General features: G+C 37.3%; 1 protein-coding gene across 1 annotated transcript in view; it reads left to right on the plus strand.

Annotated features, from left to right (window-relative positions):
- The window catches only part of LOC136857458 (uncharacterized), a 374657-nt gene that overhangs the window by 246824 nt on the left and 114593 nt on the right, over positions 1 to 13240 (plus strand). The window contains exon 15 of the mRNA XM_067136132.2: positions 1411 to 1579. Within this exon, the coding sequence (XP_066992233.2) occupies positions 1411 to 1579 (169 nt within the window). The remainder of the gene's footprint in view (positions 1 to 1410; positions 1580 to 13240) is intronic.

Here is a 13240-nt window from a genome sequence, read left to right on the forward strand (position 1 = left end):
TATGCGGTGAGAGGAAAAGATTACCATAAAGTGAAAGGACACTCACCTCGCGCTGCGGTGTGTGTAGTTTAGCTGATAGTGTGCGACTGGTGGCGGGAAGAGAAATATGGGAGGGGAGGAGGGCAGGCACATGCGAGTTAGGTAGAGTGGAGGTGGCTTGGGATGGGATGGGATGGGATGGGGGGGGATTAAGGCGGAGCTGAAGGGTGCCCCACTCTATATGACCAGAAATTATGTTCCATGACAAACATCATCTCCTCTGTTGTGAGAATCATAATTGCAGAAATCAACAAAATATTGAATTCACAGTATGTCAAACTGTTATGTACAATAAATAAATACCTCATTGCTAAGGGAACAAGGGCAGCAAATGAGCAATAATTTCACTGTACATATCAACCTACTAAGCCCACTGAAACACATGCATAAACCTATCCTGTGAGTGACATTTTCATACCATTCATAATGAACTGGCTGCATAAAGAATGGCAATACTAGCATCACTCATACCTCAGTCACTTTCATATTGTCAAAGCCAAGGATGATACTGAGACAGGTCAGTTACCATCATCATCATCATCATCATCATCATCATCATCATCATCATCATCTGGAGCAGTTTCCAACCACAGGCTGGGTCTGCTTGGAACATAAGCCTCTCCATCGTTTTCTGTCCATCCACCATTCTTCTCTCACTGTCATCCAGTTCCCTCCTCTTGCCTCAATGCTTTTCTTTACACCTTTCAACCATCTGTCCCTTGATCTTCCTCTAGGTCTCCTCTTCAAATCCACTTCTAACATCTTTCTTTATATCCTCTCTTCTTCCATTCTTCTAAAATGTCCATACCACTGCAGCCTTGATTTTTCTGTCCTTTCATGTAGAGGTACCTTATTTACCATTTCCCGAACTCTCTCATTTCTTACTCTGTCCATTCTTGTTAAACCTATTCAAACACCTTTGAAACTTCATTTCTACTGCTTGTATTCTACTTTTATCCCTCTCTTTCATCACAGGTCAGTGAAAGTAACTAGTTTGTTCTAGCCCATAGTGCACTGTAAACTCTAGGTCTGGGTATTTTAACCATGCCTGAATAACTCCTCTAGCTTGTGGTCATGTAATTACATATCTTCATTTACTTACAACATTTACTTACTTCATTTACCATCACAGAAACATGCAGTAGTGAATATATCCCTCCACATAGGATTGGCATCAGGAAGGACATCCAGCCATAAAACTGCACTTTATATATATTACCGACCCCAAGTAATCGGGAGAAAGGCCAGGAAGAATAAGAAGCCTTGACTGAAGAAGTGAGGCTATCCATTTATTTAAGATTGTTATTGTCAATTCTGTATCTTACAATGTTTGTTTTTGGTTTTATCTCTTGTTATTATATAAAATTCTAGGTATGAATCAGGATTGAAGAAGCTGACTGATCTGACCACTCATTCTTCTGCCTTGGATAACAGTGAATCTCTGTATGATGTACAGCACTACAAAGATGATCTAAAGGAGGTTATCCAACGATTAGAAGATGTGAATAAGGACTGGTCTCCTTGTCATGATAAGATCAAGGTAATTGATGTATTGTTTTAGAAAGAAAGTTACTGTCTAAAGTAATCTTGGAAAGGAAAGATAAATTCTAGCTCACAGAGTAGTTGGGTACTGTTATTCCTGTAGCAAAATGTATGAGCAAGAGAAATATATGTGGGGCTGTAAAATTAAGCAAGTGGAAGAGATGATCTTTTAGGACCATTAGCTGTTAATCTTTATAAAGTTCCCTTTTAGTTTCTATATATAACAGCTACAGGATATAATTACTTTTACTCACTGGATCATTAGCTGTTCTTCTGTGGAATTCCCTTTTACTTCACTGCATATTGTAAGTAGACATAGGATAAATAAAAAAGATTTTTCCTAATGAAATATAAACTGTTAGCAGTTCCAAGTTTTATTATATTATTTACTTCACTATGCATTTCTGAGAATTTGTTTCATTGTTAGGTGGTGAAATGGTGATATTGTAATTGTTTCTTTACTTGCTCATAATGTACATAACTTCTGCTCTTAAATGCAATAGTATGATATTCTTTGAAAACAATCACTTCAGCATATATCTTTGAAGTGATATCATTTGAAGATACAGACAGGTGAAAATATTGCAGATTTCATGAAGAAGGTTTTATGAACGTAGGGTTTTAATGGATAAAATAGTGGCTGTGATTCATGGCAACAGCTGTAAAGTAGTAAGTTAAGTGCCATGAATTTTTGTTTTTTAAATTACCAAATAAAATTAGGTGTGAACTTCAGAACAAAATTAGTAGAGGAAGGTTGATTTCTCAAGACTGCAACCCAGTCCCACCAGAAAAAAGAAGATATGGTAGTAAGGATATCAACAGAAATAAACAGCATACTAAGGCAGCTGATGAATGGGATTGAATGATCCATTCAGTCTTGCTTGGTGGTTGTCTCAGTGAAAGAATGATTTGATTAAGGGGCGGTGGAGCCTTTTTGAATAGTGATACTCTTACTGCAGCATACTTAGCTAAGCAAGTTAGTCATACATCGCCACTAGTAAAATTTAGAACTTTAGAGCACATAGACAATTAGAATTCTGTTATCATCATGGTGTTGCAACTGCAGTTTCTATATTCTAATTTAAACTGTTATTAAAATTTGTGCATTGGGAAATTATACTGTCCATTATTTTATGTAGTAACTAGCTGATGTACCCCTGCTTTGCTACAGGATTCTCAGAAAGGCTGTGGTCTTCCTAACTGAAGTCAACTTAGGCCATAACAAAAACATCAGTAGGAATGTAGCAATTGAAAGCTATGCTTTCATATAAAATACTCGATCAAATGAAAAACCACACATTTTCTCACTTTTAACAAACAGTACTACGGTGCCAATCTAACAGTCCAAAGTTCCAGTGCTGGAATGCCCAGGCCGCAGGCAGTCGTGAATACTCCTCTGGCATTATTCCTTTAAATATGCACACTGTTCATTCCAATCAATGCCTCAGAGTAAGAATTGAACAGCTCGAATGCTGTGATGAACCAGTTTGTTACGTACCCGTAGTATCAGAAAAATTATGAACGAGAGGAATGGCATGCTATAGAAGAAAGTTATCTAACTCCCCAGCTACTTCCCGCCAATGTTCAGGTAGGCTGTTATACTCGGTACGACCGGGCAAGTTGGCCGTGCGGTTAGGGGATCGCAGCTGTGAGCTTGCATCCGGGAGGTAGTGGGTTCGAACTCCACTGTCGACAGCCGTGAAGATGGTTTTCCATTGTATCCCATTTTCACACCAGGCAAGTGCTGGGGCTGTACCGTAATTAAGGCCAGGGCCGTTTCCTTACCACTCCTAGCCCTTTCCTATCTCATCATCGTCATAAGACTTATCTGTGTCGGTGCGACGTAAAGCAAATTTCTAAAAAAACTCGGTATACAGCAGTAATCCCCATCTATCCCACCTGGACGACTGCCTTAATGTAGATCAGTATTAATTGACTGAGTGGCAACAGAAGAGACATAGTACATCACAACAAACAATGGTCAATGTAATGTTATTGCTGATCAATGTTATGAGCTTTCTATGTTGTAGGCTTTCACATTTAGTTTTCTTTCGACTCTGTGATATAAGGGCATCTTACGAAATTATTTATAGCATAGACTGTAGTTCCTTATTCCCCGAAGTATTTGTCGATAGGACCACTAATAACACAAATATTTGAGAATTAAATTTTAAGCCTTCCCTTAAACTACCATTTCACTCAGCTTGAATAACATTATTTATGGCCTAGACTGTAGCGACTTATTCTCCAACTTTGCATACCGATTTTCATTAAGATAGGACCACTAATAACATAAATATTTGAGAATTAAATTGTAGGCCTTCCCCTAAACTACCATTTCTCCCAGCATGAATAAGATTATTTATAGCCTAGATTGTAACAACTTATTCCCAAACTTTACATACTGATTTTCAGTAAAATCTCTTCAGCCGTTTTCTCGTGATGCGTGTACATACATACATACATACATACATACATACATACATACATACATACATACATACATACATACATACATACATACATACATACAGACAGACAGACAGACAGACAGACAGACAGACAGACAGAAATTACGGAAAATTAAAAAGTGCATTTCCTTGTTACTAGGGACATGACCGACAAAGAAATACCATCCTCTTTAAATTCTGAGTAATGTACAGACAAAACTCTTATTATATATATATATATAGATTATTTACTGTGCAAATTTTAGACATTGTCACCTGTACATATAAGGCATAACACATAACATCTTCCAATTAACCAGTAGTGTAAATCCACTTTATGCATTTGAAGGCCATTGGAATGTGCTAGTACCAGCTTGTGTCTGGGTACAGGAGTTAGTGGCAGGGGACAGTTGGAAAATAAGTTAATAGAAATCATTGTTTCATTATGCACATAAATGTTGCACATCTGCAAAACTACTGTCAAAATACTCCTCTGTGTGGTTAATTCCTACTCAGTCCATTGCCTGTCTTCTGTTAAGCACTGTTTGATGATGGTCTGTGTCATTTCTTTGTCAGCTGACATGATACATCCACTCTGCAACAATTCAACAGTGCTATTCATCTACGAAGGCCTCAACAGTTTGGTACAGCAAAGCACCATCACACAGTGATCCTCTCAGTGGCGGCTCGTGAAAAAATCGTCCTACGTGCTACAAAAAACAAGCTAAATACGCTGTTTTAAATCTGCATATTGCCATGATGAACAACGCATACTTCAAACTTGGTAATAATAATAATAATAATAATAATAATAATAATAATAATAATAATAATAATAATAATAATAATAATAATAATAATAATAATAATAATAATAATAATAATAATAATAATTTTTTTTTTTTTTTTTTTTTTTTTTACGAGGGAAGTGTGGGAAATCTTTCATTAGACACTTGTGAGGGTCCGCACTTCACAAGCGTGTGAGATTCCTACTCACTAAAACCCACACACCCTTTTCCCACGACGTATATCTCCGCCCCGGAACCGCTCTCGCATTACTTCAGGGCGGTGTCGTGCTAATTTGTTAGGTTTCTTCTTCCTTATTTCTCCTTACTGCTGTTCATGAGCATTCATATCTCTCTTTTTCTGACGCAGGATGCCTTCTACATATACTGCTATCTGATCCCAAGATTCTTGGTTTCGTAGCATCGCCTGCACAATAGTTTCTGGCGTCAACTCTCCTTGCTCAGTATATAAACATCTTCTCTGAGTTGACCAATGATAACAAACGAAAAATGTATGAAATACATCGTCTATATCATTGCAATAAATACACGCCGAGTCGTTCGCTCTACCTACTCTATGTAGAAATTTACGGAAGTATCCGTGACCCGTCAATAGTTGCGTAATGTAAAAGTTAACCTCGCCATGAACTCGGGCAACCCAATCAGCTAGGCGTGGTATCAGCCGCTTAGTCCATTTTCCTCGAGGATCTTCCTCCCATCTTTGCTGCCACCGCTCCATTCGTTGCCTATAAGCTAGCTCCTTAGCGCGCTTCTTTCCGAGCTCTCCGTGAGTTCGCCAGACTTCCTGTCTCTCTAAGGCAAGTAAATCAATTGGTGCTACCGCTGCTATCGTAAGGACCGCAGGTTCGGATACTGTGCGATACGCGCTTGTAATACGCAAAGCTGATCTCCGCTGTACCGCAGCTATCCTTCGCCGGTATTTTTCAAACTTCAGAGATTCAGCCCAGACTTCGGCACCATATAGAAGTGTCGAGTGAACTATCGACATCAGAAGTCGTCGTTTGCTAGACTTCGGACCTTTAACGTTGCTCATTAATCTACTCAGCGCATCCGTTGTTTTCACCGCCTTATCTGTCACCCGTTTGATATGATCCCAAAAAGTAAGTTTGGTATCAAGTGTCACTCCGAGATACTTTATACTTCTGGATGTTTCAATTTCTGTTTGTCCAATATACATTGGAATGACGGTCGTGATCCTTTTTCTTGTCAAGAGAACAATCTCTGTTTTATGATCTGCAAGCTGTAATCTGTGATTCGCCATCCAATCTTTCACCCGTCGCATTACTTGATTTAGCTTAAACTGAGCCAACTCCAAATTTCGAGCAACTATCAAAACAGCTATATCATCAGCATAGCCCACTAGCATTGTGTCTTCCGGCATCTCTAACCTCAACAATCCATCATATACTATGTTCCACAGATTTGGGCCAAGGATGGACCCTTGTGCTGCACCAGCTGTGAGCCGTTTCACTCTCTGCCCATCTTCTGTGTGATATACTAGATTACGATCTTTCAAATAATTTCTCATTATGCGCATGAGATACTCCGGTAGTTTGAAAGTATTCTGAAGTGCTTCCAATATGTCATTCCAACTGATCGAGTTGAAAGCGTTCTTAACATCAAGGGTCACAAGGAGTGTCACTTTACGAGAGTGATGATTACCCATTTGTGCCCTTTTAGCTGTATTCAACACTTCCCATACTGCATCGATTGTCGAATGCCCTCCTCGAAAACCATGTTGACGATCAGAGAGGTCCCCAGCTAGTTGAACTGCTGAAAGTATTCTTGGCTGCAAAAGTTTCTCTAATCCTTTACCAGCAGTATCCAGCATACATAAAGGCCTATAGCCCCCAGATTTTCCTTTGCTTATTAAAACTAGCCGAGCTGTTTTCCAGCGAACACTGAACACCCCCGATAGCAGGCAGCTATTGTACATTTTCAGCAGTAGTTGTGGACAGAAATCTGCTATCAGCTTTAATATCTCTGCTGGAATACTATCTGGTCCTGGGGCCTTTTTATTTCTAAGGGACCTAATCGCTCTCATCAATTCTTCTCGTGTAAAAAGTGGCACATCATCTATGAATTCATCATCATCATCATCATCAGCAGACCTCTCAGGATGATCTGGGAATAATGTATCCACAATATCCTTCATTGCATTTGAGTCCATGATCGGGTTCGAGAAATTTCCAAGTTTCTTCATAACGATCTTGTATCCTGAACCCCATGGATCGTCATCCACTTCTTTAGCCATTTTCCACCATTTGTCGACTTTACTCTTTTTGATAGCATTTCTCAATTCTTTCTTCGCCGACTTATACTCAGCTGTAAGTGAGGTGTCTTCTTGGCTGACTCGTGCTCTCTGTGCCTTCCGTCTAAGTTGCAGACAACGTCTTCTCTGATCAGCAATATCTTTGGTCCACCAGTACGCTGAACGCTTCTTGTTTCGTGATGTTTTACGAGTCATGGAAAGATCACATGCTCTCCGAATAAGCTCCATAGTGAGCTCAACACATTTCTCAGCGGCTTCTTTCCTTTTATAACAACATATTTGTTCTGTTATACTATCAGTTTCATTTCTTAGGATAGCAAGAAATTTTTCTTTGTCCATACTTTCTATATTCCACCGCGTTGGTTCATACGATCTAATATTAATCTGTGAAGTTTCAGGAAGAATACAAAAAGTAATGTACTGGTGATCACTTCCCGTGTATTCTTCAATCACCCGCCAGTCATTGATATTCGACACGATGTCCTCAGATACAAAAGTCACGTCCGGTATGGTTCCTCTACAGCCCGGTCGTCGAAAAGTTGGCACATTTCCAATATTAGTGACCGTCAAACCCAGCCTAGCGGCCATCTCCATAGTTCGGCGCCCTCTAGAGTCATACTGTGGCATACCCCATTCTAGTGCTTGGGCATTGAAATCACCAGCCACGATTAAACCGTTGTCAAAACCTTGTAATACGTCCTCTAGGCCGTCCAGCTTAGCCTGAAATTCAAATACTGACTCATTTGGCGTAAAGTAACAGCTCACTAAAGTATATCTACCAGTGCGGACCCAAACAAAACCGTCTCCGCATCCTTGGTTTGATACTGGGCATCTACCCAAATCTGGTATCCAAATTGCAGCTGTGCCACAATTATCTACGAACCATCCTGGGTGGTCTCTGTCTTGATAAGGTTCACTGAGAAGAAATACGTCTACTCCTATCTCAAAGGTCATCTGCGTCAAAAGATCATTGGCAGTTCTACTCCTATGCATATTTGCTTGAATAACCTTCATCATTTACTGCTAGTTTTAGCCTTTTCGAGAGCTTCACGAAACGCTGTGCAGGCTTTTGAGCCAAGTACATGACTTCGATTAGCTTCGTCAACGTTAATGTCTGTGCAAATTATGCATCTCGGATTTGCTTTGCAACCTATCGCCCTATGCCCGGCTTCTCCGCACTTAAAACAAAGTTTGCTTCTATCTACACCTTTGCAGTTTTGTGCATGGTGTCCATACGAAAGACATCGAAAGCAGCGAGATACCACGATCCTTTTTCGGATTCTACAATCCAACCATCCTATTTTAATTTTACCCATATCTAAAAGTTTCTGAGCCTCCTTATCTTCTATCTCAATGATAGCAAGTTTTTGCCCTCTGCTGTTCGGATTATTAATTGACACTTTCAGTTCTCCTTCGAAATTCTGAAGATCCTGTCTTACAGCTTCCTCTACATCTAAAGCAGTGGTGATACTGTCCATGTCCCGAATTTCCAGGGTAGTGCGGGGAGTTAAAGTCTTCACATCGCCATCCGTTCCAAGGACATTCCTTAAAGATTTAATAATAATAATAATAATAATAATAATAATAATAATAATAATAATAATAATAATAATAATAATAATAATAATAATAATAATAATAATAATAATAATAATAATAATAATAATAATAATAATAATAATAATAATAATAATAATAATAATAATAATAATAATAATAATAATAATAATAATAATAATAATAATAATAATAATAATAATAATAATAATAATAATAATAATAATAATAATAATAATAATAATAATAATAATAATAATAATAATAATAATAATAATAATAATAATAATAATAATAATAATAATAATAATAATAATAATAATAATAATAATAATAATAATAATAATAATAATAATAATAATAATAATAATAATAATAATAATAATAATAATAATAATAATAATAATAATAATAATAATAATAATAATAATAATAATAATAATAATAATAATAATAATAATAATAATAATAATAATAATAATAATAATAATAATAATAATAATAATAATAATAATAATAATAATAATAATAATAATAATAATACAACTTTTCCCACGATTTATAACTCAGAACAAACAAAAACAACATTAATTTGGAAGCAGATGAATTCTTCGACAACTGTCTACGAGATAAATAATTCAATGGAGAAATATTGTTTTTACTAACCTAATGGCGCAACTTACATCAGTGCAAATAGAATCGTGGGAATATAGATCCCCACTAAGAACACTAATTTAATTTCACTTTATATACACTGCAGTGGATAAATAATTTGATAAATCTTCGTATAAACTTTAGCACTAACAAATGACAGAAAAAACACGCACCAGTAATATAACTGCGAGATTAAAAACCGCACAAAGCAACTGCAAGAGCCGCCAACTGATTCATTGAGACCTCCCCTATTACCAGAGTAAATGTCCGGCTCCATGGCTAAATGGTTAGCGCGCTGGCCTTTGGTCACAGGGATCCCGGGTTCGATTCCCGGCAGGGTCTGGAATTTTAACCATCATTGGGTGTACGTGTTGTCTTCATCATCATTTCATCCTCATCACGACTCGCAGGTCGCCTACGGGCGTCAAATCAAAAGATCTGCATCTGGTGAGTCGAACATGTCCTCGGATACTTCCGGCACTAAAAGCCATATGCTATTTCATTTCACCAGAGTAAATGACATTGTAATGCGGGATAACATTTTGGGTCAGTCAAAGATTCTTTGACTCACCTACGAATTCCTTATTTTTGACACAAAAGGCAGATGGATATTTTAATAAGCATGTGTGAGATAGATTGCCTCCACTTACGCTTTACTTTCGAGCCCAGACGATGCTACTCTCTAGTGGCAGGTTCGCTTACCACGTTCGACATAAGCACGGCCGACTGGATCCCTCGCTGCGCTCCAAGGAGCTAGCTAGAGCGACGCATCAAGTCGGCCATGAACATAAGGGTAGCAGGAGACATCGAGTAATTCTACCCCCTTGCGGGAGAGGAAGTAACTATAAACGGGATCAGTGAAAGTTGATCCCGGTTTACGGTATACTCCGCCGGCTAGGGGGAATGTTGCAAGCTTGGCTGCGCCTGCGTATTGCTTCCTTCAGGCTACAGGCAAGGGCTCACTTCACATGAGCACGAGCCTTGTTCCCCGGGAGAACGGCGCTAGGTGTTCGACAGATCTCGTCCTGATTTTCACAAAACACAAATTCACATCGTACTCAAAATAACGAAAAGGCACCAGGATAATTGTACTGTACATAAATAATATTCCTTACAGTTCCAAGCTACGTGCTGGAGCCCGGTAGCACGTACTGACCGGCCGCCACTGGATCCTCTCAGCTTTGCATGACACTGACGGGCATTCCTGTCATAGAGGACTGCAGTTTTCATGCAGACTGCTGTTCAGCTTTGCTTACATTCATCTTGGAGCATAGCCGGTAGCACACTAAAACATTTTTGTGTTGTTAACTACTCAACAATGCAGTTGGTGGCATTCAGTAGAGTGTGATACAGGGTTTCAAACATTTATACTGAATATACTGTGTTTCTTGTTGTTCAAAAGGCCCTTAACATCTAAGTCATTAGCCCAAAATATACAGGATGAACCGAAATTCGTGCACTCGGGCGTCACTGCGCGACTCCTCACATGCCAGCAATAAAAAAAATGTCTGTCACAAAATTTCGTCCTGCGAGTATATCCGGCAGAAAAAGGATGTTGAAGAGTGGCATTCTGGCAACACTGTAATCACATGTAGGGTAACTACCTCTGTCAGCACATATTAGTCGTGCTGTACAGTTGGTGCAGTGGATAGAGTTTTGGGTTAGCATGCAGGAGGTCGAGAGGTCGATCCTGGGTTGAGGCGTATGTTTTTTATTTCATAAATGTAGTCCAGGTGGTATGGTATCTGGCATCTTAATCGTCAACAGCGATTGCAGCGGGTCCCCTAGAAACCATTTGCACTTGCATACTATGATCCTAGAAATGGACGAACAATCGTTTTCATTGGTCACCTTTGAAAGACGCCCTTTCCACGTTGTGGGCATGAATTTATTCCTTTTTCTGCCGGATATACTCGCAGGACGAACTTTTGTGAGAGACATTTTTTTTATTGCTGGCATGTGAGGAATCGCGCTGTGACACACAAGTGCACGAATTTCGGTTCATCCTGTATACTGTGTTTCCACATTCAACACGGTTGCCATGACATGAAATAACTTCCATATTTACATTTTCAGTCTGATTTTTAAACTCTTCCAGACTATCACTGTACCAAAATCTTCAAATATAATTTCAATGCTGGATACACATATTATACAAAGGTCTATTATCTTTGGAACATTGAGATCATTCATGTATTCAAGAACCTATTGCTGAGATATCACAACTTTATTAATTATATTGGTTAAGAACAAAATTACTATCTATATATTTAAAAAATTTAATATACATACATACATACATACATACATACATACATACATACATACATACATACATACATACATACATACATACATACATACATACATACATACATACATACATACATACATACATACATACATACATACATACATACATACATACATACATACATACATACATACATACATACATACATACATACATACATACATACATACATACATACATACATACATACATACATACATACATACATACATACATACATACATACATACATACATACATACATACATACATACATACATACATACATACATACATACATACATACATACATACATACATACATACATACATACATACATACATACATACATACATACATACATACATACATACATACATACATACATACATACATACATACATACATACATACATACATACATACATACATACATACATACATACATACATACATACATACATACATACATACATACATACATACATACATACATACATACATACATACATACATACATACATACATACATACATACATACATACATACATACATACATACATACATACATACATACATACATACATACATACATACATACATACATACATACATACATACATACATACATACATACATACATACATACATACATACATACATACATACATACATACATACATACATACATACATACATACATACATACATACATACATACATACATACATACATACATACATACATACATACATACATACATACATACATACATACATACATACATACATACATACATACATACATACATACATACATACATACATACATACATACATACATACATACATACATACATACATACATACATACATACATACATACATACATACATACATACATACATACATACATACATACATACATACATACATACATACATACATACATACATACATACATACATACATACATACATACATACATACATACATACATACATACATACATACATACATACATACATACATACATACATACATACATACATACATACATACATACATACATACATACATACATACATACATACATACATACATACATACATACATACATACATACATACATACATACATACATACATACATACATACATACATACATACATACATACATACATACATACATACATACATACATTATCATTATAGACTGTTATGCCTTTCAGCGTTCAGTCTGCAAGCCTCTGAGAATTTACTAAATGTTGCCACAATACTTGATTTGCAACTAGTGTTGTGGCCTCATTTAGTTCTATACCTCTTATCTTTAAATCATTAGAAACCGACTCTAACCATTGTTGTCTTGGTCTCCCTCTGCTTCTCTTACCCTCCATAGCAGAGTCCATTATTCTCCTAGGTAACCTATCCTCCTCCATTCGCCTCACACGACCCCACCACCGAAGCCGGTTTATGCGCACAGCTTCATCCATCGAGTTCATTCCTAAATTAGCCTTTATCTCCTCATTCCGAGTACCCTCCTGCCATTGTTCCCACCTGTTTGTACCAGCAATCATTCTGGTACTTTCATGTCTGTTACTTCTAACTTATGAATAAGATCTCCTG

Source organism: Anabrus simplex, chromosome 1 (assembly GCF_040414725.1).
Source record: "Anabrus simplex isolate iqAnaSimp1 chromosome 1, ASM4041472v1, whole genome shotgun sequence".
NCBI classification, from domain to species: Eukaryota; Metazoa; Arthropoda; class Insecta; order Orthoptera; family Tettigoniidae; genus Anabrus; species Anabrus simplex.